At 36.6% G+C, this 26,702-nt stretch overlaps 1 protein-coding gene across 1 annotated transcript; it reads left to right on the top strand.

Moving 5' to 3' along the window:
- Window positions 1-13,370: 13,370 nt before the first annotated feature.
- Window positions 13,371-20,847, top strand: HSPA13 (heat shock protein family A (Hsp70) member 13). The gene is made up of 5 exons (XM_034408133.3): window positions 13,371-13,692; window positions 14,565-14,905; window positions 17,231-17,444; window positions 17,785-17,952; window positions 18,587-20,847. Exons 1-5 carry the CDS (start codon window positions 13,668-13,670, stop codon window positions 19,246-19,248), a joined length of 1,410 nt encoding a protein of 469 aa, XP_034264024.1. The 5' UTR covers window positions 13,371-13,667; the 3' UTR covers window positions 19,249-20,847.
- The last annotated feature ends 5,855 nt before the right edge of the window (window positions 20,848-26,702 follow it).

The raw sequence follows: 26,702 nt of genomic DNA, 5'->3' as shown, positions 1-26,702 counted from the left end.
ATAAGCATGAAGACTGCACAGAAACACATGCTGTGACAAAGAAAGGCATCAGCAAGCATTCAATAAAATATAACGGTACAGATTATACCTTGTTTCTTGGTCTAATTGAAAATGCTGGTTTTGATCTTTAAAGCCCTTGTCCAGTATGGTGGGATCCAGCAATGACTTCTTGAGAAGGGGGTGAACCAACACCTCCTTAACAAAGGAATAACCATGCTCAAATAAGAATATACCACATATAGAGCCAACCCATGCAACAGCGCCTGGCAGCTTTAGTCAACCAAGGGGAGCATGGATCTAAAGAGCAAATGGCCAAGCTCACAGTCATAATGATCCTATCACTTCTTCAACCCCAACAAAACCATTTCTGGATAACAGGACAAGACTACCCTGAGCATCTCCATAGAACAACCAGCATCCAACTGAGAATGGATTTGAGCAACCTTGTCTGACAGTTGTTATGCAAATTCTTCCACATAGCCCTGTAGGGAGATCTCCAAGGCCCAAGAGGGCACATGTTACTTGAAACAAGGCTATGGAACAGCTATTGGAGGAAACAGTAAGGGCAGAAAAGTTATCCATCCTTAGTATATATCATTATATGCCTTCATTATACCTCTTCCTCTCAGAATTTCTGGTACATTATATCAATAAAAATTACTCCCTGCTTTTCATTTTTTTATAATTGCAGTTAATGCAAAATTATAATCAGTGTAAGATCTAATATTGCCTCCATTGAGATGATACATTCATTGGGTTATGTAGTTTAGCCTAAATTAGTTTTTCTGTTTTCATCTACCCTAATGCACTGTGTACTATGATGTTCAAACTGAATAGTATCAGCTGAAGTAATATACTGTGTATCATTATTTAAATGAAGTTTAATTGAATAACAAAACATTTGTTTTACATGTCAATAATATTAGAGAAGGAACATATATGGACAAGGAGATTCAGTTATGTCACACCATTCATCTAGAAAGCAACATTCTTTGTATAGACAAAATATAAGTAAATTGCCTTATCCATGGCTGCAACTATTTTATGTACTTACACTTGTTTAGATCTGAATGATCTGATGATATACAGTGGCAGGGAAGACACCATTTGCACCAAGTAAACATACTTTGTGACAAATAGTCTTATGCAAAGTTTTGAAGGAATTCTTTGACCAAACTTTGATTGATTCATCCACCAAAGATGATTTGCAAATCAAAGTGGAAACCTTATGGCAAGTTTCAAGCCAATTTGGTGGCTTTTTAAAGAAGAGAGTGGTAAAATGTGTGGAAGCGTCATTAGTGGCTTTATCCACACTCTGGAACACCTTGCTTCCTGAGTTATGGTCTTAATCTCTTGACTTTTAAGAAAGTACAAGATCAGTTCTATTTCACAGGGCAATTGTAAGCTATGATGATTGGCCTACTTTAATTTGTTGTCTGTAATTGGTATTTCTTTTAGTTACTTTATGTTCTGCTGCATCCCTATAAACTGCCTTGAGCCATGCGAAGTAGACAGTTTGCACATTTTGTATAAATGAATATATTAACAAATTAAATCAGGCAGCCCTGAAATTCTTGACAATCTTGTGTAGAGTGCCATAGATTTAATGCTTTCTGTTGTTTTGCAATTGTTACCAATGGTATAGTATGTTACAAACATTCCTATACATTATATGGAGAAGGCTAATAGAGAGTTGAGTGGAATGATAGGCTGACAATAACATGAGGACATGGTCATACTTCAGACATCAGAATCCATGCCTGGATAATATTAATATTTAGGGTTAATATTGTTCTCAGGATTCATTCACTTTCTTAACCACAAGCTTCCACTTCGCTGTCTCATAACTTTTATTCAGCTCTTGCATTCTGAATGCTTAAGGTTAACCAGTTCATCCCTTTTGTGTTATGCATTACTGGGCAGGTTTCAGCCACTCATCAATGAGTGCATGGCTAGATTACAACTAATTTGCCTTTGCCATTCCATCAAAAGGAATTAATCCATATCTTTTAGACTGTGATGTCCAGTTGGATCAATTCTTTTCTGATTGTATACCTTTCTTCTTAGGTTGCCTCTCTTCTGCTAAAACTGGTAGTAAGCAATATGGAGAAAAGGCATGCCGGGAGTGGGATGGCATATTAATTTAATAAATTATTATTATTATTACTGTATTTCACAACTACTTTCACAAGTAGTCTTCAATTTATGACCTTCAATTCACTTAGCAGCCATTCAAAGTTACAACCAGGGGGGTATTTACAACTCAGTTCTTAAGATTACCTTCCCTATGTTCATGAGACTGCATATTGGGCACTCGGCAACTGGCCCATAATTGCAGTTATTTGTAGCATCCCATGGTCATTTTACTGCATTTTATGAGAATTTTACTAAAAACCAGCATTTACTTCCAGGTTTTTGCAAAACCAAACCATAGTAAATTACACTAATGACAATGGCAGTTGCTTAAAGACTGGATTTAATGATTCAGTTAACAATTGCCAAAAAAAAAAGATCATAAAGTTGGGTCAGTCATGTGGATGATCCATTTTATGTCCATCATGACTTATGACCATAGTGGGCAGGCTCCATTACAGGCATAAGTCAAGGACTACCTGATTTACAGGTAGGTGGAAGAGTTAATTTCAATTGAAATAGCAATGCAAGAGAAAAGACTATGTCCTCTATCCCTAAATATCACAACACTGAATTAATTCGGATTTAAAATCTTATAGGGCTAAAACTGGACTTCAAAAGGGGTTATGAACCAAATGAAAGAAAGCAAACAATTTATATATTAATAGAACATTATTTCCAATACACGCATCCATATTATCTGACATATATTGTACACTTAGTCTAGTTAATCTAACAATGCAAAACTGGCTTATTATATATTATCATAAGATAATAAACTCTGATATACCTAGTTTGTGCATTGCAATGAAAAAAATTATGAAACCCTACAATATTGGTAGCCTTTGAGTGGGAAGGTATAAGTAATTTTAATAGTATTTTAGGGTTAGGGTTAGAGTTCTCAGCAGTTGTTCAAATACTGATTTTAAAAAAAGAACTTGGAGAAACTATGCATGTTTCCAAATATTATATATTAATCTGTCCATTCATTCACAAAAAAGAAAACAGCAATTCATGGTACAAATGCCTTCAGAGCATATGGCAATGGGGAATGCCATAAAGAACTAACAGTCACCCTGGTAGGCATATAAATATCAATCAAGTAGAAAAAGAAGACAATCTGATTGTATTTGTACTCTTTTGTGGTTTGTATATGAAGAGTTGTTTTTATTTTTACAAGCAGATCATTTTCAAGAGAGCTGTCCTTATTCTGCTCAAGGGGTGTAGGCTCATTCTCTGCTTTCAACATTCTTCTTTTCTTCAGGCAAAACAGACACTTGGTACCACATGACAGTATATAAGCGAATGATGCTAAGAAAATGAGACAAGTTGTGGCTAACATTTTTGACTGTCTTATAAGAATAATCTGACTAACGTTGGAATGATTCTAACGGCATTGACAGAAATAGCTTTAAGATCCCTCAAGGTATGTTGAAAGCTTTAGCAGAGGTTACAGCTAATACAAACTAGATGCCAGATGACTAGAGATTTTTTAGAAAGTTATAAAGCAATAACATTAAGGACCTTGACTTATGTTGATAAGCTGAAAGTTTCACTTCTATAATTAGAAGGATGTCCATTGGAACTGGACTTTCTGCATCTTTACAAATTGTCTTATATTACATCTAATAGTTTATACACGACCATCCCTAGAAAATGATAAAACATTGATTGGTTTTTAACAATTCCAACTGAGTATTATATCCCTTATTAATCATTATTTCACTATGCATTGATTAACTATATTGCACTGTAAAAAAATGATGGATGTTCCCATTCTAATGACACCTCTCACCTCTGCCTGAAAGTCATGGAAGAAGCAATTGTAATCCATAAGCAAAGAATTGCACAAACAGAACAGTGTCTATAAGAAATGCTAGACATACATCAAAAAATAACTAGGAAAGTAAACATAGAATAGTTAAATATTTGTTTCAAAGTTTTACCATAAGGGTCTGTAAAAACATACTTTTTTCCTGTATAACAGACGTTCATTTAAATAGTTGATAAAGCTAGTTGTACAACAATAGTTTCCTGCTATTAAAAATAGGCAAGTGTTAGTTCTTCTAACCTCAGGCAAAAAACTTTTAACTTTCTGAAATCTTACTGACAAAATCTGAAAAGGACTAATACACTGAATTTTCTGTCTTACAACTAAGATCTAAGGGTTGCTTGGGATCACATTAATTTTCCATGATTCAGATGATGATAATGATAATGATGATTGTAAACAGATATCAGCATACATAAATACTTTGCACTGTGGTAGTTTAAATCATTTTGTTTCACTATATTTCTAAGTTGGATACCAATTATTCTTTGGGGAATGAAGGCTGTGATTGTCTGGAATCAAAAACAATTAGTTAGAGGACCTAAAATAAGAATCCAATTTTACTATTAGGTCAGTCCTAGAGGAGATCAACCCTGACTGCTCTTTAGAAGGCCAGATCCTGAAGATGAAACTCAAATACTTTGGCCACCTAATGAAAAAGAAGGACTCATTGGAGAAGAGCCTAATGCTGGGAAAGATTGAGGACAAAAGAAGAAGGGGACGACAGAACGAGGTGGCTGGATGGAGTCACTGAAGCAGTAGGCATGAGCTTAAATGGACTCCGGGAGATGGTAGAGGACAGGAAGGCCTGGAGGAATGTTGTCCATGGGGTTGCGATAGATTGGACACGACTTCGCAACTGACAACAACATGCTCTAAAATGATGGTGTCCCCAATTCTGCTTGCTGTTAGAAAAACCATTAAGACCTGGTTTTTCCTCCAGGCATTTGACTCAGTTGAATGGAATCTCTTTTTGGTTCTTTAGTTATCCAGTTTGGTTTGCAAGTATATACTGGTTTGTTCCTTTTTAGTATATAGTCAAACTATTATTATACTTTTGTTGTGCAACATCAAGAATCACATTGTTTGAGTCAGATGCCCTTAGAATCCAAAACACTTAGAATAAAAAACACTTGTGGCCAAATCTATTAATTAGGATTCCAATAATAATGAGCTGTATAGTTCCTTCAGATACATGAATTCTGGCAAAAATAAAATAAAATAAAATAACACAAGAAAAAAATAGATAATTTCTACCTCTATTTTCTATTTCCAGGTTTTGGAAGAAAAAAGTATTTTTTAAAAAAATTTAGGCTGTTATGTATATAGTACATAGAGTATGTTTGCTGATATGTATGCATCTATGGGTATATGCACACACACCTACTCACCAGTTCACATCCTGTTAGATAATAGCCTGACAGTATCAAGGATCTCAACATTGAACACTGACGTAATATGTTTCATTTACATTGATGCACTCAGTGGCTTAATGTTAAGCATGAACCTACAAACCCAATGGTTTATTCAGTAAGCAATGAGTAAAAAGTATGGACAATATGCTAATTTATGAAATAAATTAGTAGATGCTATTTTAAAGCAGGTCCAGTGATGTGCAAGAGTAGTAAAAAAATGTTTCAACATAAACCCTGGTGATACATTATACTGGACAGCCTGTGACCCATTGGATCATTGGGTCCAGATACAGAAATATTTCTGTAATATCCCTGCATACCCTCTTCACTCTTCACTGTGCCCCCACCCACCCTAGCATCCAAATCCCCTTGCATCCTCCAAATCCATGCTGCACCTCTCATGTATACTCCCTGATGCTTATGGTATCTCTCTCACTCCCTAATGTGCACTGCACCTCTTAGGCACCCCCTCATACCCTACTCAACCTTCAGTGCTTCTTGTGCACTTTTGTGCACCCGTGTGCCCGCCCTAACCCATGCAGCACCTCAGACATCCTCCCTGTTCCACGTGGTACCCACCCTAGCGCATGCAGTGCCTCTTACACAACCTTCTCATCCAGCAGCAGTAACTACCTGCATGCAGGTCAAAGATTTCCAACTTCCTGCTAGCTTCCCCATTGACCTACTTTGTGGAAAGCTGGTGGAGAGCATTTGAAATGACAATCTCATGGCTGCAGATAGCAGCATAGCAGTACTGAAGTGTCCATAAATTTGCCTAATTTGAATCCCATAGGAAACACAGATTTTGAATAAATTCTGTAAATTAGTCCATATGAGGTACGTTGATTAAAAAAATGTTACCCTGTGATACACCATTTTGCCTAATTGAAAGCTACAAATAATCAAATAGGCACAAGAGTTTTAGTAGTATATAGATAAATGTATTCACCATATTCAGCTATATTTGGCAAGGTAGTTCGGTACCCTCACATTATAGAGGTAAAACTGAGACCCAGTGGCTTGTTTAAAAAAGTAGAAAATATATAGCTGAAGTTAGATCAAACTTTCAAGGCTATATAACATACAAACCAACTTAAATTGGGCCATTTGCTACAAGATGCAATCTTGATATATTGCATGACAGTTATTACCAATGCATATATTTTCTTAGACCTGAACCAGCTGATTGGTTTTTATTGTTAAAGGGTTAGTTTCTGCAAGTTCTCTAACCTTTTTAACTATAAATAAGAAATACAAAAGCTAGAATTGCTACTTTGCTACTTTTTAAAGAGAGAGAAAAATTTTTTGGCTTTACATCAAAAATACTTCTCATGTAAAAAAGTGCTTTGATTTCTTCAGTTGGAAGGTGTTTAAAATACTCTCTAATATCTACCTATTAAGTAGATTCTAGGATCTACCAGGCATAGCTCATCAGAAGGACTCCAATGAACTTTGTGGTTTTGTATAAGGAATTTATAAAATATATAAGGAATTATAAATAAGGGGGGGGGAACCATATACATTGGAAAGGAAAAGGATATAGCAAAGTACAGACAAACAAAACACTGCAGAGAAGAACTAAAGGGAGAAAATTTTCTAGGCCATTAAAGAAGACGTTTTTCACTATTACTTGGATTGCAAGCCAACATCTAATCAGAACTAGAGGTGGTGTTCATCATCTCTTCTCTGAAATCTAGATCCCAGGAATTGGGATCACTATACTTTTAAAGCATTCCTGCTAAATAAGAACCACTTTTTAATGATAGTTGTTAATCCATCGGTACTGCTTTTGGAGAAAAAAAATCAATTCATAATGTAATTTAGCTGAATTTACTACACAAGTTCATGAAACCTAACAGAGTTTTTAATGTTCTTGAACAAAGTTCCAATGGTTTAATGGCATATTTATCCTGGGATTCATTTGTAGCTCTACTCTGTGGTGGTTTTATCTATAGGGATCATCAGGAGCAAGTACACAACTGCTTCTATTTGGGACTCATCAGGCATAAAAGAGAAATCCCTCTCATCTACAAGAGGTGGTAGAATTGTAGTAAAAAAATTCTCTCCCCCAAAGAGCCATATTAAATCAGAGACCAAGACGGCATTACATTGAAGCAAAATGATTTTACTAATTTCAGCACTAGATGGCAAAGCCTGGAGAAGGAATGGTGTTACAAATCTTTTTATAGGCAAACAAATCTCTCCATTTGATTGGCTCTGCTTACAGTCTGACACTGATGGAATTAGTGGTTATTATCATTGTACTTAAACTACCTCTATTGATTGATTTGATTAATGTTTCTTTCACTATGATATAGAGAGGCAGGAAAAATGAGATTGCCTTTTCATGCCCAATAGAAGCCTTTACTTAAACAATAAGCCTTCATGATTTATTTTAAATTTGTTAGTTTCCTTAACTGCTATCTAGAAAATCTTGATTCCCGATACTATTAGCTAAGAATTCTCAGTCATTTTAATGTTCTCCAGAAGTTACTATATTCTTGTGATTAACACTTTCACTTATCATTTTAGTACCGTGTTATTTTATGCATGGCTAGAAATTACAGGTTTGTGTTCTTTTTTTTTTCTGCTTTTATATTATTATCTTACTGAATCTTACTGATTCTAGTCTGCTCTAGGCAAGTACAAGTGTAGGCAGGCACTTTGGAGTGCACATAGGCCAGCAAGGGCTGCAGGTGGGTCAGCAAGAACTACAGGTGGACACTATGGAGCATTTGTAGGTGCTGGGTGCAGGCATGCACTATGGAGCTGGGGCAGGTGAGAGGTGCTGCAGGCAATACATGTGGTGACCCAGTGGGTTGCTACAATATATGAGATCCCTTAGATCATGACCTCTGTAGTTGGGTTCCTCAGGAGAAAAAGCAGGAGTGAAATATTAAAGTAACTTGCAACCATCTTATGGTTTCCCCATAGGACTTGCTTGTGGGGAGCCAACAGGAAGGTGACAATGGCAATTGCATGACCAAAGCTCACTGCAAAGTCATAATCATGTGACTGGTATCCAAGCATCTGCTCACTATCATGTGACTACAATGGCCACATCTTCAGACTGGTCATAGGTCACCCTTGTTCAGCGTCCTCATAATTTTGAGTGGTCACTCAGAGTGGTCATAACTTGAGGATTATCTGTACAATCCATCTTTCTTTAAACTTTCAGAGCACAGAGATATATCATGCCTTCATGACATGGGGATTTATATGACTTCCACTCTCATTCTCTTTTACAGTGTATATTCTTTGTGGTTTTCAATTACAGTGACCACCAGGAGGCACTGCATTAATGAAGCTGATTTTTTTTGTGCCTCCTGGTGGTCACTAACATTAAAAAAGAAAGGTATTCATCCTTTGAAAGATAATAATTATTGTGAAAGTGAAAGAATGTGTTGCACTGTCAAGTTCTAAAGGTATTTCAGAGGCAGTGAATTTGCTATATTTAGAGGATTAAATATATAATTAGAAAATGATGATGCCTCATATTAGTAATCTGCTGATTTATTATAGTACATACTGTACCTCAATGTCTAGCAGTATTCTGACATCTAGTGGAAAATAAATGTAACAGCTGCTTTATTCTTTTTTCTGTATAATGGGACTGTGCTATCTAATGCTGCTGTGACCCGTAATATCTGGATTATGCATTAATTATACAAAATGGGCATGGGCAGCCATATAAATCCTCTAAATAAATGACTTAACATTTCATAAAGACTGGAAAAAAATGTAATTGGCCAAAAAATGATAAGCTTACTTCCTATGCAATTGGAGATGAAAAGAATCTCAGACTGTACATGGTAGATGGACAAAAATTTGTTTCTTTCATAGACTATTTATGTAAACAATTAAAAAAAATCAGTAAGAATAATGGAAACATTTTGGTCGAAGAAATAGAAGAAGTACTAGGAGAAATTTCTCAATTTTAAGGAAAAATAAAGTACAGGGAAAGTAAGGTTCAGTGTATTTCAAATTTCAAGAAAAATGTTTATTAAATTATAATTGATAAAAATAAATTATTATTTTAGAATAATGACAGGTTGGATTGCATGGAATGATTAGCTAACAGAAAATGCAATTCAAGACGAGTACCACAGAATATAAATAATTGCAAACAATTCCAGTAAGAAGAAAATAGATGAAAGACATTAAAGACAAGAAGTTTGCAGAAAAAGATCAGTAAATATCTGAAAACAAAAATGGCACATGTAGAAGATGGAAGGAGGAAGAGATCAAAAGTACGTACAATTGGAAATTGGAGTAAGACATGGTAAATGGTATTAGAAAAATTAAGTTGAGCATGGCAGAGGATCATAAATTTCTTCAGGTACGATAAAGCTTCAATTCCATTCACTTTACTCTTGAACACTATGAAAATTTCTGTTTGGAGAAGTCTTCCAAACAACTGACAAACTCCATTACTTCTTAAGCAGTCTGGACAATTGATGTAATTTAGGTTTAGGTTTTTTTAGGTTTTATTTGATTTATATACCGCCCTACTCAAGAAGGATTCAGGGTGGTGAACAGCCACAAGATAAAACACATAAATACAAAATTTAAAAGCAAAATAAAATCGAATTAAACAATTTGGCCCAAGACAGATTTAAAACACCCCAATAATTAAGAACAGATTTAAAATTTACATTTTAAAAGGGAAAAAGGGAAAGTTAGGCCAGGCCAGCCTGATGGAATAAAAAGGTCTTAAGAGCGCGGCGGAAGGTGCGCCTGACGGCACCCGGAGGAGCCCCTCTCTATGAGAGCGTACCGGCCAGTGAGAGGCTGCTGGTGGCAGCAGGTGGCCCCGTAGATAGTCAGGTCCTAAGCCATGGAGCGCTCTAAAGGTGGTAACCAAAACCTTGAAGCGCACATGGAAGACCACCGGGAGCCAGTGCAGCTCACGCAGGAAAGGTGTTACATGGAAACGCCATGTTGCTCCCATAACCACCCGCATGGCCGCACTCTACACCAGTTGGAGCCTCCAGGTGCTCCTCAAGGGGAGCCCCATGTAGAGAGTGTTACAGTAGTCCAGGCGGGAAGTGACGAGGGCATGAGTGACCGTGCCTAAGGAGTCCCGATCCAGAAAGGGATGCAACTGGCAAATCAGGCGAACCTGATGAAAAATCCTCTTGGTCACGGCCATCAAGTGCTGTTCTAAAGACAGCCGTGAATCCAGGAGGATGCCCAAGTTGCGAGCCCTCTCCGTGGGGGCCAGCGATTCGCCCCCAATAGTCAGTGGTGGCACCAACTGACTATATCGGGATGTCGGAAACCACAGCCACTCGGTCTTGGATGGGTTGAGCCTGAGCCTGTTTCTCCCCATCCAGATCGACACAGCCTCCAGGCACTGGGACATCACTTCAAGGGCATCATTGGGGTGGTCCGGGGTGGAGATGTACAGTTGAGTGTTGTCAGCATACTGATGGTACTCCACTCTGAAACCACAGATGATCTCGCCCAGCGGTTTTACATAAATGTTGAACAGAAGGGGTGAGAGGACCGACCCTTGTGGCACCCCACATATGAGGTGCCTCGGGGTCGACCTCTGCCCCCCTGCCAACACAGACTGCAACCGGTCGGAGAGAAAAGAGGAGAACCACCGCAACACAGTGCCCCCCACCCTTAACTCTTCCAACTGGTACAGCATGATACCATGGTCGATGGTATCAAAAGCCGCTGAGAGATCTAATAGGACCAGGGCAGAGGAACAACCTCTGTCCCGAGCCCTCCAGAGATCATCAACCAATGCCGTTTCCATGCTGTACCCAGGCCTGAAGCCAGACTGGAATGGATCCAGATACACCGTTTCATCCAGGTGCTGGGGGAGCTGTCGCGTAACCACACTCTCAACAACCTTAATTTGATAACACTGCCGGGTCCAGGAAAGGCTTCTTGAGGAGAGACCTCACCACCGCCTCTTTCAATTTAATCTTTTCTGTCAATTTAAAATATTTGTTTAATTTATTAAATTGAAATGTGGCATATAAAACATCAATTATATAATTACAAAGCTGACATAAATTGCTACAAATGTAATTTATAATTAATGGATATTTGGAGTTAACAAATATCATTTTCTCTAAATGGCTTGTTAAATTGACATCTTTCTTGTTTGCTTAAAATAAAAGAGAGGAAACCAATGACTGTATTACTTGCTCAATAAACCATTAACTCAGAAAAGGCAGAACTGTCATCCCTCATTTGGCTCAATGTTCTGCAATAACAGTATTGTTCCAAGAAACAATTGTGAAGAGCAAGTGAAGGAGCATGACTGAAGTGTGATTTTGATAAAAAGTTGTCCCAGGAAAGCTTATTTGTGTCTGTAAGGATATTCAGAACAGAACATTTTCATCCCAAGGTACTAAAATAACTTGCTGATTTTTGATAATACTCTTATGTATTATCTTTGAAGAATTCTGGATAATGAGTGAAATAAAAAAAATGAATGGAGAATACATGCTATTTCCACTTTTTAAAAAAATTGGGGTGGGGAGAGAAAATGCAGGGGACTATAGAATAGTCAACCTGGTATAAATTCATTGAAAGATTTTACAGCATATCATGAAGAAATTAATATAATAAATTTTAAACAATGTAGTGATTATTCAAAATCAGTACATTTTCCTCAAGATCAAACATATTCTTCCATTAAAAATATTACCATCAAAAAATGAGGCAACATATAAGCAGTGATATTATGGCTCTTCTGATGAGAAGGAGGAAGTAAAGCTATAATTGTTTTAGAGGGGACAATTCTAGCATAGTCAAATCCAATAACTCAAGCCTGCCTGAAACAGATCAAACACCTGATAGACTCGGAGATTCACTCACCATCTAAGTAAGAGGGGTGATTTAAGGATAAAACAACAAAAGCAGATGGGCAGAAGAGTAGACTCTAATGAGCAATATATCACAACTGGGCATTTAGGTAGCTCAGTGTGGATTACTTATTGGGCTCAACCCCCCTTAAGAGAACCATTTTTCAAGCCTCAGCTCTGCCATGTTTGCCTTCTTGTGCTGTGCTTTGAATTCCACTTCCACCTCATTTTGTCTCTTTTTCTTGGATTTGCCATTTGTTTCTAAATTGCTAGTCTAAAGCCCTATCAAGCCTTAAATATATAATAGTTGCTGTGTGTTTAGCTATAGGTAAACAGGACTCTTCGCTTCTAAAAGTTCTGCCTGAGTTTGGACTGTGGCAGGTATCCAGATTGCTAGCACAGTGACTTCCATGAATTTGTCCAACCTGTTTTTGAAGCCGTGTAAGCAGCATCACACCTCATAATAGATTGCAAAAGCTGTATTTAATTTATTAAGATATATTATATCTAGCTTTCAGCAAAGCATGTGTTAACATATCCCATGGCATTCTGATTGGCATACTAAGTTTGGGCTTGATGGCAAAACAAGTGTTTTAAGAGCATATTTATCACTACTCTTGCAATTAACCAAGCCTATTGATTAGGGAAAGCCACATTTCAGTTCTGAGTCCTATATTCTTCAACATTTCTATTAATGACTTGTGCAATTTAATAAAGAGATAAAAGAGGATGGTTGACACCAATCATTATTATCTAGTTTGATTAGTACCCCAATGAGACAGAAACAAAATACAAAATGTATTTGTCAAAAAAATTAGCAGACAGAAGATATTCATGTTAACTACTTGTCACCGTTGGAATTATCTTACATCCAGATTTCCAAAGTCCAGCCCTGAACGCTTTCCGGAGACGATACACATTTATACAAACGGTTAGTGAAGGCACAATGTATTTTTTATATCGCAAAGCTTTAATACGTACGCTAATGTTTAAGAAATGGTGAGATGGAGTGTTTACAACCATTTAGCCATTAGAAAGAACAGCAACTACAAAGATTTCACCAAATCCCGAAAACATCAGTGCAAAGAAACGAGAAACAGGAAACGCAGTATAAAACACCTGCCCTTTTCACACTGCATCACCGGGAAACTTCCTTCCCTTCCCATCAGACCCTTCGTGGAGAATGGTGACGTGTCTTGGAGAGCGCCTTTCACGCAAGAGGCGCCATTGTAATCTGCGTGTTGCTGCTTGGGTATCGTAGTTTTCTTTACTAACAAACTCTATTGGAGTCTTAGGCGAATGAGACTACACTTCCCAGCATGACCCGCACGACGCGAGGGTTTTTCTAAGCCGTTCACGAGAAACTAAGGTATAGTCAGCAAAGCGGTAAATGATTCCGGAAGTCGGGTAGCGGAGTAACAGCCGGTCCTTGTAGGACGCGCCAGGGCAAGATTGTTAGAAATGGCCGGGGAAATGACGGTGTTGGGTAAGTGTCTGTTCATTGGGGAGCTTTTATATAGTACATCGTTCCCTTCGGTGAATATAATAATTTTCTCCCTTCCCTCCTAGGGAGGCAGCCGAAGTAAGGTATTTGAATTGAAACCCACTGTTCAGGATCGTAATGTGCCAAAAAATTGGCTCTGCCACCATTAGTCATGGCAGCTGATTAGATGTTTCAGTGGTAGTAGACACAAATAGCTGTCAGGTGACAATGGAATGATCACCATTCTGTTCTGCTTGTGAACTCGAAAGGAAATGAAAGATCAAGTTGGGAAAACGGGTCCTTGTAATGTGCTCTGAGGTTTAAACTAAAATAAATGCAGGGAGAGGTTGTCAAAATTTATTATTTGCGGATTTTTCTCTACATTTATCTTAGTGGAAATCGACAAAGCCACAGGGAAAAAAGAACATTTGTTAATCTGGGAATAGAGGAAGCAAAACACCTTGTGCTTTCTTCCTCCCTCCCCCTGATGCAATGTTTAGGAATGTGTGTGTGTGTTCTATCCTCTGACACAGACAGATCTTATTCAAGTAATTACAAGAATGTTTAATTATATGGCTAACCGTTTCTAAAATCCCTAGCATAGTTTCAAAATGTTTGTATTCAAATGTGTACTTTCTAATAGTAGAAATCCGTTGTATAGTTCAGGAAGCAGATTGTGAAATGCTCATTATAAATGCAAAAGAAATTTATAGCTTTCCAAACAAGTTCTGTACTTTGGATAAGGGAGAAAAAGAGGTTAATAATAAAATACAATAATACATTATGTTGAAGAAACAGATGATACATTTATTTATATTGGAATGAATTAGCTGATTTTAATCACTCCCCACGCACCCCACCCTCTTTTTTTTTAGGTTCTGCTATTTTGACCCTTTTACTAGCTGGATATCTAGCCCAACAGTATTTACCTATGCCCACGCCAAAAGTAATAGGGATTGACCTTGGTACTACATATTGTTCAGTTGGAGTGTTCCTTCCTGGTAAAGGACAGGTGAAAGTGATTCCAGATGAAAATGGACACAATAGCATTCCAAGCATAGTGTCATTTACTGAGAATGATGTGTGTGTGGGATATGATGCACTAGAATTAGCAGATGCAAATCCGCAGAATACTGTGTATGATGCCAAGAGATTTATAGGAAAGATCTTCACCACAAAAGAACTTTTAAGTGAAAGCAGCAGATATCCATTTAAGGTAAAATTAACATTTTATTTACTACTTGCCTACGGATGATTTCAAATAAGCACTTTCTTGTTGGGGAAAAACTGAAATGCTTTAGATTTTATGAAGATTTTCATGTCCAGCTGCTTTATGAAATATGTTACTGTTACTGAAACTTAATGTTTTTGTTAAGTTTCAATTCAATTATCAATTGTATTGAATATGTGTGTTTAATATGGATTACATTGTATGCATCCTGTTTATCTCTTGCTGTAAATAATGGAAGATCAGACACTTCTTTATAATTAAGTTTCCGTAGCACATTCTGTCATCATGTAGTTCCCATACAAAATGAATGGTATTTATAAAGTGCAGAGGTAGGTTTGCTTACAAGGAATAAACCTTATGATTTTAATCATTTTCTTGTAAGTTTAGTTTTGTTTTCCTTGACAACTTTTGACAAGGTTCCACTCATCATTAAATTAGGATTTGTTGACTCCAGATGCACAAAGCCCTAATGTCATGTTCAACAAGATTCTTATTTTTCTTCCCTTTTCTCTGCCAGTGTCCAGTTAGTAACTCAGGTATTTTAGTAATTATAAGGGATGATTTTACTTTGAGTTTGTAAATGCATTGTCCTTACTTATATGTTTAGGAGTATTTTGGGAAGAGTTTTTATTTGTGTGTGAGTATTTTTCAGGATTATGTATGTGTAACAGTTTAATTCTCTTTAATGAAGTGTGCTGCTCTTCTGTGTTCTGTGGGATTTTTCATTTTTATTATTTTGAGGCGGGGTGTTAGGATATTTTCCTGGGTAACTGTGAAGTTCTTGGTTTGTGGTAGGTAATTTATTTAATAGATTATATTATTTTTCTTACGCATTTCTTACAATATAACACTAGTTTCCCACTTATGAAATGTGCATTTTCTTATACTTCTTGGGAGGCAATTATGTAGTTTGGCATTTGCAGTTGAATTTTTCACTTATATTTTCTGCTCAAAGTATATTTGTGTGAAAAATCTGATGTCAAGGCGAATGAGCATCCTAGAATGTGCATGCAAAAGTCTTGCCTTTCTTAGCTGCTCTTGACTTTTGCTCTGCAGAATTGCAAGAAAGAGGCATTAATACAAGAAAGATATAAATGATAAATTAAATAGAACATTAGATTTAGATTTGGTGGATACAGTTGTATGCGAAAGTTTAGGCAGCCTGGTCAGAATAATCCCTAAGAAAACAGAGATGGTTTGGTGTAGTGGTTAAGGCATTTGGCTAAAAACGGAGAGATCATGAATTCTAATCAAGCCTTAGGCACAAAGTCAGCAGAGAGACCTTGGGCCAATCCTAGAAACAAGGCAGTGGCAAACTGCTTCCTAAAATCTTGCTAAGAACCTCAGGGACTAGTCAAGGCAGTCACCATGAGTCCAGACTGACCCAAAGGCACACCGATACATACAAAAAAAATGCTGACACAAATTCTACAATAGTAGAAAGTATTTCTGCAAATTTGAACATATTTCTATTAATAGGCAGTTGTTTAAGATTTTAATAAATATAGAAAATGCAGATATTTAGAGAACCTTTCAGTTAATACTTTTAACAGCAAAGGAAAATATTTGTAGTTCAGTGTTGAAATGAAGGGTCCTTTGTGTTCTCTGTTTTCTTGCAGATGTTTCATTACCCAAGCTAGGTAACATCATCAGTGCATATCAGGTATCATGTTTTGCATGTTTTTCTTGTTTTGCAAGAAAAACAACCAAGTTCAGAGAGCACCAAGGATCCCTCATTTTTAGCAGTTCTTTTGGCAGAAATAACAACTACAAAAAAATTATTATAGGCAATTAAGAAGTCCTTTATTATTTGTTTCTGCAATGGTAAGTGTGAAAAATGGTAAGTCACTTTTTCCAGTGCCTTATAACTTTGAACAGTCACTAAACAAATGGTTGTAAATTGAGAACTACCTGTAAAGAATTGCCTAATCATCTGCACTTGTCAAAATCATTGTTTTCTTATTTTGAATCTGTAAGCAACTGGTCATAACTAGTATTCATTCAAATTTACAGCAGTTGTGTTTATACCCAGCAAGCAAAGGTGGTGTTAGTTTCATTTTACTTGGGAATTTGTTGAAACATACAGTTTGATTAAGAGTAGTTGAGCTTTGGAGAACATACATAATGCAAGCAAGTGTTGAACATTGTATTAACCTAATTACATTTTTTTGCCAGAAATAAACCATAGTTTATTTTCCACATAACAGAAACAAATTACAGTTAAATAAAATAAATACTGTATACTTAATATGCAACCTGGGCCCATGTTAGATAATAGTTTTGTGTTTTTGCTCCTCTTCCCTCTCTCAGATTCTTAACAACAAAGGAACTGCTGAATTTTCTGTTATAACCAATGAGACTATTAGGGTAACACCAGAATATATTAGTTCTCAGCTTCTTTTGAAATTGAAAAGGATGTCAGAGGATTTTCTTGGACTGCCGGTTTCCAAAGCAGTTATTTCAGTGCCAGCAGAGTTTGATGAAAGACAGCGCAACTACACAATCAAGGCAGCTAGCCTTGCAGGTGATGCACATACTTTTCACACTTTTCTTAAACTCAGTTTTCAAGGGGACCTAAACTGGAGCAGCAATGAAACCATAGGTTTTATTTGCAGAATTTGAAGCCACAGTGAAATCCCTGAATGATTAAAATGAATCACTGTAAATGCAAAATAGAATATTCTCTATTTTAAATGCTCATTAATTTGTGGAAAGAGTTCCAAAACTAGACATTTTAAGTTTTTGCTTAAATTCTCATAGTATCATCATATTTGACAAAAAATATACAGTTTATGCTTGAACATATATTTTGTTGACTATATGAAATAATATTGGAAAATGAAAATACATTTTTATCTTTGTAGGTCTGGAAATTTTGAGGGTAATTAATGAGCCCACTGCTGCAGCATTGGCATATGGCCTTCACAAGGCTGATGTATCTAATGTTCTGGTAGTAGATCTGGGTGGAGGGACCTTAGATGTTTCCCTGCTAAATAAACAAGGAGGAATGTTCCTGACTCGAGCTATGGCAGGTAAAGAAATGCTTTTATATTATTTAATTAGGTGCAACAGTTGTTTTAAATTAGCACTTACATCTGTCTACATTACAGTTCATGTATGAATAATGACTGAATGCAGAGAACATGCTTCTTCCATCCAGCATTTCTTGTCATAATATGTGAAAAGACCTAAAACACATGGAAACATTGCTTTAATTATGCTACTTTTTTTATTTGTTTTATGTATTGTGTCAATCCAGTTTCTCTGGTGTTTTAAACCATGATTTAGCAGGATATGTGAACTTAACCACAGAAATTCTGTCAGTGGTATTACAGTTACCATACTTTATTCACACAAATAAGGTTAACAGTTTATAGTTAAATACACATTATAGCTTATATATCATTTTGATGTAATGTATTTGCAGTTTGACATTGCATCTTATCAAATATGGACTGCTGGCTGTGATTGATGGCCTATTACAGGTTCAACTAAATAGTTTCTTTTCAGACTAGGTTAGCAAGAATAGTGTTATTTAGCCCATGACAGGCATAACACATGCTCTATTCAACTGAGACATCTTACTCATGTCCAAGTGTTAAATGTTATTCAAGCTATATCTATTGCCCTATCAGTTATCTGATATATATAGATTTTGTCTTTTAGGGAACAACAAACTTGGTGGGCAGGACTTCAATCAACGGTTGATGCAATACCTCTACAATGAAATCCATCACACATACGGCTCTCTGCCCTCTAGAAAAGAAGAAATACATCGACTGAGGCAGGCTGTAGAATCTGTCAAATTAAATTTGACAGTTCATACTTCTTCAACAATCCAAATTTCTCTTACTATGCCAGAGAAGAAAGACCAGCATGAAAATTTGCAAAAGGATAACATGCATGAAAATAATTCTTCAGAAACTGAAATGAAAGAGGACAGGAAAGATAGCTTTTCAAAATCTCTTGATGGCACATGGAAAATAATTAGCTTTGAAACAGAAATTTCTCGAAAACTCTTTGAGACATTAAATGACGACCTTTTTGAGAAAATCCTTGTGCCCATTGCACAGGTACTGAAAGAAGGACATCTACACAAGGCAGAAGTAGATGAGATTGTATTAGTTGGAGGTTCCACCCGAATTCCAAAAATACGTAAAATTATTACAGAATTCTTTGGAAAGAAACCTAACACCTCTATTGATCCAGACCTAGCTGTTGTAACAGGGGTGGCAATCCAAGCAGGAATTGTTGGGGGATCTTGGCCTCTTCAAGTTAGTGCTGTGGAAATCCCAAACAGGCATTTACGGAAGACAAATTTCAATTGAACTTCAGTGTTCTTGCATTATTATTTTTTAATACTATCAACAAAGCAGAATTCTATTTGTTCAACTAAATTCTATTTGCATGATGCTGGACTTTCAGTGTACATTAGTTCCTCCCCATCATTGAAGAGATTCAGAAATTGGATTTTAAAAATATTTCATTTCTGCTTGAATTAGGAGAACTGTGAGCTCATTATTTAAAGAAAGCCAATGATCAGAAGCTTCATTTCTGAAACTTTATCTTATTGTCCTGCTTTAATAATGAACAGAACCTCAAGACTTCATTACTTGAATAAGGAACAAAATAATTTGAGAGTAATGATGACAATAGTGTTGGTATTGTATCCTGATATTTCTCAGGAGTTTGTATTGATTGGGCCTGGCCTGACATGAAGCAGTATTAATATATATCAGTGAAGTTCCTTTTAAATGGCATTTAAAAGCACTTTTCTTAACATTGTGTTCAAGCCTGACTATGTTTTAGGTACTGTCAATTCTGTGTCTGTGTTCATTAACACCATAAACTTTGGGGAGCTATCATTCTTAATATCAGATTTAATAAGCGGCAATCATTGTACACGATGACTTCCCATATAGAAGATGGCACTAGTTAACCATTGCTGATTATATGACAGAATGACCCTTTTTGATATAGTACAAAACTATTGAGTAGTGTTATAAAAATGAGCCTTGGGTTCATATGCTCCCCTTTCCTCCAGCAAGGCCATGAGGAGATTAAAGTTAATTGCTTCCGTTTTCAATTTATTGCAGTTTAGTGTTACGCCTTAACCCTAAATTACGGTTAATCCTAATTATGGCATACTGAAACATGCCTTCTTCATAACCACTGTTTGAAATTAGCTTGCTCCAATAATTCACAGTTCAAGATCACCACACTTTCATACGTCTATGTGAAAATGTAGTGTTACATCGCAATAAAGTAAATACATTAATTTCCCCTAATAACTCAGTTTCAGGTTAAAATTATACCTGTGCAAAATACTTTAAACTGAAGCAATTTAACCTGGAGACAAATTATCTTGACTTGCCTGAGCGTTCTAATACTGTTCCAATCATATTGAAAATTTGATCTCAAAGCAGACTATTTTTAACCTTTAAAAATATGATGGCGTTTAGAATTTCCACTATGGTTAAAATGGCATCAGAACACTTCTGGAAAACAGGAAAAGTTGTTTCAAAAATTTTAAATGGGGCATTTAAAGCTGAAGATGTTTTGAAATTGGAACGTTTTTCATATTACTGCATAATAATAATAATAATAATAATAATACACATAAACTGTCCACACGTTAAGGTTTTACTGCTAATCCAATGCAGGATAAAGCTTTTTAACCATTCCATAGAATACATTTTGAAGGACCAAGTTTAACCAATGCTGTTATAGAAAATAGTGAAGACAAACAATTGTTAACACTCCATTCTTTCCAATAAAATGCTGGTATTTTCAGGCTGCTGATACTGTCATAAATATTGAAGTATACATCTTGTTTTTATGTCCAGGTTCATAAATTAAAAGACATGGAACTATTTTCAAATACTTAAATGTCAAAAAATAAATCACAAGAACTGTTGCATTGTAAATGTGACTGAAGCGGTTTATAAATTCAGAAATAAAAAATACGAAATATTTTTGTGTACTCCTCTGTATTATTAAATTAGTGTGACTTTATCTGATGCATGACCTAAACAATTTTTCTGATCATGATGGTCAGTAAACGTATCAATGTAACTTACGAAGTTATTTTTTAGATTTATAATTACCTCCAATCGAACGACTTTTAGTTGGCAGCATTTGAGGGTTTTGATTAGCAAAATTTGTTACAGTTCAGAGGATTTTGCTGGTGTTGATTGCAAGAAGTGATATTCTGATTCTTGGGAAAAAAATATGGAGTAGTCTTCAAGAATAATGGAAATCTATCCTGTCTGGATAAAGGTATTTTGGGAACTGTTTCATAGTCTTGGTATAGGTATTGCCAATTATATTGATATCAACAAGACAGAAAATATTTTACCAGTACCGGTGGTCGGGTAGCTGGTTTTAGAGTGCTTTAAACTCATCATCCATTTTCTATTTGGTAAAAAAAATTCTTTTTCAAATCAAACAATCCTTCAAAGGCAGTTTGTGATTTAAGTCTTGAGTTCTAGGTTTATGGATATCATCAGTTTCATAAAAACACTTCATGATTCAAAAGTCTCTTCCAGAATGTGCATATTAACTCAAGTTATTTCAGAGGGAATTTAAGAGCTGAGCAACGGGAAGAAACTCAAACAAGCTATGTTCGACATTCTTTGAGGGCATTGGAGAAAATTGTAACTTCTTGGAGTGGAGATTTAAACATTATGTATCAATAGTAAAGTTCTGAATTGCTCCCCCCCCCCACACTCCAATGAGAAAAGAACATACACAGTACTATCCTTTCATAGTTCTATCAGTCCTATCAACACAAGACCACATCCTGTTGTTTCTAAACCAGTAGCAATGTTTCCATATATTAATGTGGTCAGGATAACACTTTCTATCAAAAAAACAATTGCCGAGGCAGCATTTTGATCCTTTTTAAAAATTTGAATGTGTGCTAAGAACAGTAATTAATGATTGTATGGAAGAAAATAAACTGCATAGAATAAAAGTATATGAAATTTAGTTGTGAAAAATATATTTAAAAGAATAAATATACCTGAAGTTAAACTAAACCTTTTGCCTTATAATAATAATATTCAGTCATATTAGGGAGAAAAACCCCTGAAATTTCTTCAGCAAATAGGTATAAATTCTTTCTGGTTTGCCTAATTTAGAATTGCATCTGTACAATCTGATAGAGATAGCATTGCACATATGCAATTATACTTATTTATCATACCAAGGCATGCAAAGTATTTCTATCACTATTAGATTGCTGGAATAGGTGTTCATAATGAGCTATGAATTACTATATTGGTGTAGTAATGCATGAGCTATAAAAATCTCATTTGAGAGATTAGAGTTTTTATGCAAAATTATAAATGTACTTTGGACATTGTTTAGAATATCACACAACTCATGAGCTTTCTTTTTTTTATAACAAATGCTAACAATATTAGTGATTTTCTTTTTGAAGCCATTTGCCTTTCTGTTAAAAATATGTACTGAAATCGCTCTCACTAATTTTTGTACTATTAAATAATATACCGTATTTTCCGGTGTATAAGATGATTTTTTAACACAGGAAAATCATCTCAAAAGTCGGGGGTCGTCTTATACGCCGGGTACCCGAATCTGAGTGGCTGGCGCTGACCGATGACACTACGGGAGCGTCGACAACATTGAGGGGAAGCTGTGCCGATCTCGTCAAGGCTGCATGCTGCTGAATGCTGGAACCAGCTGGTTGCTGCACGGAGCTTCCCCCAGGCATCCAGGGGGATATTACCGACGCTCCGACTTCCCCAGCTGACCCCCACCAGTCTGGGGAAGTCGGAGCGTCAGTAATATCCCCCTGGATGCCTGGGGGAAGCTCCGCTCAGCAACCAGCTGGTTCTAGCATTCAGCAGCATGCAGCCTTGACTAGATCGGCACAGCTTCCCCTCAATGTTGTCGGCGCTCCCGTCGCGTCATCAGTCAGCGCCAGCAACTCAGATTCGGGAAGCTGTGCCGATCAGTCAAGGCTGCATGCTGCTGAATGCTGGAACCAGGTGGTTGCTGCGCGGAGCTTCCCCCAGGCATCCAGGGGGATATTACCGACGCTCCGACTTCCCCAGATCGGTGGGGCTCGCCATCAGTGAGGGTCAGCTGGGGAAGTCAGAGCATCGGTAATATCCCCCTAGATGCCTGGGTGAAGCTCCGCTCAGCAACCAGCTGGTTCCAGCATTCAGCAGCATGCAGCCTTGACTAGACCGGTGGGGCTCGCCATCAATGGGGGTCAGCTGGGGAAGTCGGAGTGTCAGTAATATCCCCCTGGATGCCTGGGGGAAGCTCCGCTCACCAACCAGCTGGTTCCAGCATTCAGCAGCATGCAGCCTTGACTAGATCAGCACAGCTTCCTGTCAATGTTGTCGGTGCTCCCGTAGCATCATCAGTCAGCGCCAGCAACTCAGATTCATGAAGCTGTGCCGATCTTGTCAAGGCTGCATGGGTGAAGGAAAAAAACCTGGTACAAAATAGCCCTCTTGCCACTACATGTAGCATAGCCCATTACCTTGACAGGCAGATGTGCAGCCTGGCTCATAGGTATCTCTACAGTACAGCAACAATACATATAGTACAGCAACAGTACATACAGTACAGTATACAAATAGCTAACAGTCAAGACCCCATCATGGCTCCACCAGCAAGAAGAAAGAAATATGAAGCCAGTTTTAAACTTAAAGTTGTAAACTTTGCCATGGAACATAATAACTGTGCTGCTGCAAGACAATATGGAGTAACAGAAAAGATGGTTCGGGACTGGAAAGCAAATGTAAAAGCATTAAAGAGTATGCCAAGGGGTAAGTGTGCATTAAGAAGAGGTACCCCACATTGGCCAGAACTCGAAAAACATGTAGCAGACATGGTGAATGAGCATCGCCAAAACGGTTATGTAGTGACACGAAATAAAATACGTTTGTTTGCACTTCAGTGGGCCAAATCTAACCCAGATCACAGCAACAGATTTAAGGCCACTGTATCCTGGTGTACTAGATTCTTGGAAAGGCATAATTTGGTACTGAGGCAAAAGACAAAAATTGCACAAAAATTACCTGCAGATCTTGATGCCAAAGTAAATAGTTTCCATCGATATGTAATAAAACAGCACAATAAACATGGCTATGCGTTAAGTAGTATCGGAAATATGGATGAAACTCCAATGAATTTTGATATGATTGGAAATAAAACTGTCCATCCAAAAGATGAAAAAACAATTTTAATTAAAACAACAGGACATGAGAAGTCCAGTTTTACAGTGGTACTAGCATGCACAGCTGATGGCTCCAGACTGAGACCAATGATTATTTTTAAAAGAAATACAATGCCAAAACTAAAGTTCCCTGTTGGTTGTTTTGTACATGTGAATGAAAAAGGCTGGATGGATGAAGAAGGGGTAAAACTATGGCTTGATAATGTATGGAGTAGGCGACCAGGTGGACTTATTCAAAAACATAGTCTACTGGTGTGGGATATGTTCAGGGCTCATTTAACTCCCAGCACCAAGCAAAGGCTTGCAAGAATAAACACAGATGTGGAGTTATTCCTGCAGGATTGACATCGTTGGTACAGCCACTGGATGTGTGCCTAAACAAGCCATTTAAAGATCGCATTCGAGAACAGTGGAATGAGTGGATGGTTAGCGGTGAAAAGTCATTCACAAAAGGAGGAAACATGGGTGCTCCACAGTTGGATGTTTTGTGCAAGTTTGTCATAAAAGCCTGGAATGATATTGATGCAGAAACAGTAATCAAGTCTTTCAAGAAGTGTGGCATATCAAATTCATTAGATGGTATGGAGGAGGACTACTTGTGGCAAGATGAAGAGGAAGCCGAAGCTGAGACCACACCATCTGATACGGAATTAGATCGATATGATGACTGCCTTACAAATGTATCACAATATGTCATTGATGTACTTATGATATCAGATGACGAACAGGAGGATTTTGAAGGCTTTTAAAGGGAAACTGTCACGCCAGCAAAACCTGTAAAAATAGCTTGCAGCTATGATGGGCGTTGCTGACTCGCCAGGGACTTGCCCAGCACTGGCTCTCTATTGTTTGTTATCTTCCTCCTATCATCATCAGTTCCAGTTTGGTTGACAGCTTAGAAAACAAACAGCATGGCAGCTCCCATGGGTTTATTGTCTTATCCTTCCTTTCAGCTTTAGAGTGAATTAGTAAAAATTTAATCCAATTGCACTGTTTTATGTTTACATGTTTGATGACAAACAGCCTTATGTTTATAAGTGACAGTTTTCCTGCTAAGTACCTGCATGTCATAAGCATTTGACTTAAAATTACCATATTGAAATCAAATCTGATGTTTTTTAATTTTTATTTGGTGTGCATTGGAAGAGGGGTAGTCTTATACGGCGAGTATAGCCCAAACCCTATATTTTAACAGGAAAAGTAGGGGGTCGTCTTATACGCCGGAAAATACAGTATGTGTTAATACAAGATTGCTATTCATTTTCATGCTTTTATTTGAAGCCTAACTCTTGGTTTGACTAATATGTATCTTGCTATCTTTTGTACTATTATATTTCCTTCTGGATTGTGACACACAAAGATGAATGGCTGGTTTGCAGACTAATATGAAATAATTTTTCTGAGTGGCAAATTATATCTTTTTATAAGCAACTGCATTTATAAAATGGTCTTGTATTACCATAATAAAATATTTTATAGTATTTATGGCATTTTGCTATAACATGGCCTAACCTGAGAGACATACCTTGGGGAAAGGAACAAAAACCGATTTGGGTAACAAAGCATCCTAATGTAGATTTGACAGAACACGTTTTAAATCCTCTAATGTTTATATTTTACCAATTACTTCTTTGATTATTGAATAAAGGAATTATTTACATAGTTTTCCCTGAAAGAACTTTTGGTATGGTGCTGAAACTTGAGAAAACATATTTTGCTAACATGCAATCTTTAGTTGAAAATTTAGTAGTAATCAGTATTCAACTAGGAGGGACAATATGTGTCTATGTGTTGATTTTTTTTTCTTTTAATGTACTTTCTTTTGTTTATTTGTGTTTTTTTCTTTGTTCTTTTTGTTTTTAATTTTTTTAGTTTCTTATTTTAACTTTTTTTTATAAAATAAAAAAAATGATTTAAAAAGATTTGTTTAGTATTACATTTATTTTCTGCCCATCTTGCTGTTCTCTGTAGCTTACAACAGTAAAAATATAAAATTATTAAAAATTTAAATATAACAATCAAACAATGGAATAATAAAAGTACAGTGATTTAATTAAAAGATGGGCAGGGGGAGGTAGGGTCTACATATGAATTACCCTTTAAATTATGACCACTGATTATGTAAAATATTCAAGATCTGTTGAAAACAAATAATTTGTATGAATGCAAAGAAACAAAACAACACCCTTCCCGAGTTTCCAGAAGAGAGCAAAATATAATTTACAAATATGCACTGTTGACATTTATATTGCTTTAGATTTGCTTTGCAACATATAGTCCATGCCTGTTATGTTCGGAAAGAAATATAAAGCAAATCAGCAATCTTCCAATCTTGTTTTTTGGACTTTTTTCTAGCTAAATGAGTCTTCAGCAATTTAGCATTGACAATGACAACATATGAATATTATATTTTCCCACAAAAATGGACTTTTAATCACAAACTTTATGCATCGCATTGTGAATAGTATAACAATTAAATATTTTAACTCTATGTTTGTAATTCAGAAATTTTTCTGCTTACAGTTTGAACACAGTTGTCAGAACACACTTTCAAGTAAAAAGATG

The sequence above is a fragment of the Pantherophis guttatus genome, chromosome 5 (genome assembly GCF_059756535.1).
Source record: "Pantherophis guttatus breed Tessera chromosome 5, ASM5975653v1, whole genome shotgun sequence".
In the NCBI taxonomy this organism is placed as follows: Eukaryota; Metazoa; Chordata; class Lepidosauria; order Squamata; family Colubridae; genus Pantherophis; species Pantherophis guttatus.
The sequence above is the reverse complement of the archived record's forward strand: the minus strand, read 5'-3'. Positions and strand labels throughout refer to the sequence as shown.

What these genes read in the sequence shown, in the direction of transcription:
- HSPA13 (XM_034408133.3), top strand. Translation starts at nt 13,668, where the DNA reads ATGGCCGGGGAAATGACGGTGTTGG. An exon ending in GCAGCAGATATCCATTTAAG is followed by an intron (nt 14,906 to 17,230) that starts GTAAAATTAACA and finishes TCCCTCTCTCAG; the next exon opens with ATTCTTAACAACAAAGGAAC. An exon ending in CCTGACTCGAGCTATGGCAG is followed by an intron (nt 17,953 to 18,586) that starts GTAAAGAAATGC and finishes TTTGTCTTTTAG; the next exon opens with GGAACAACAAACTTGGTGGG.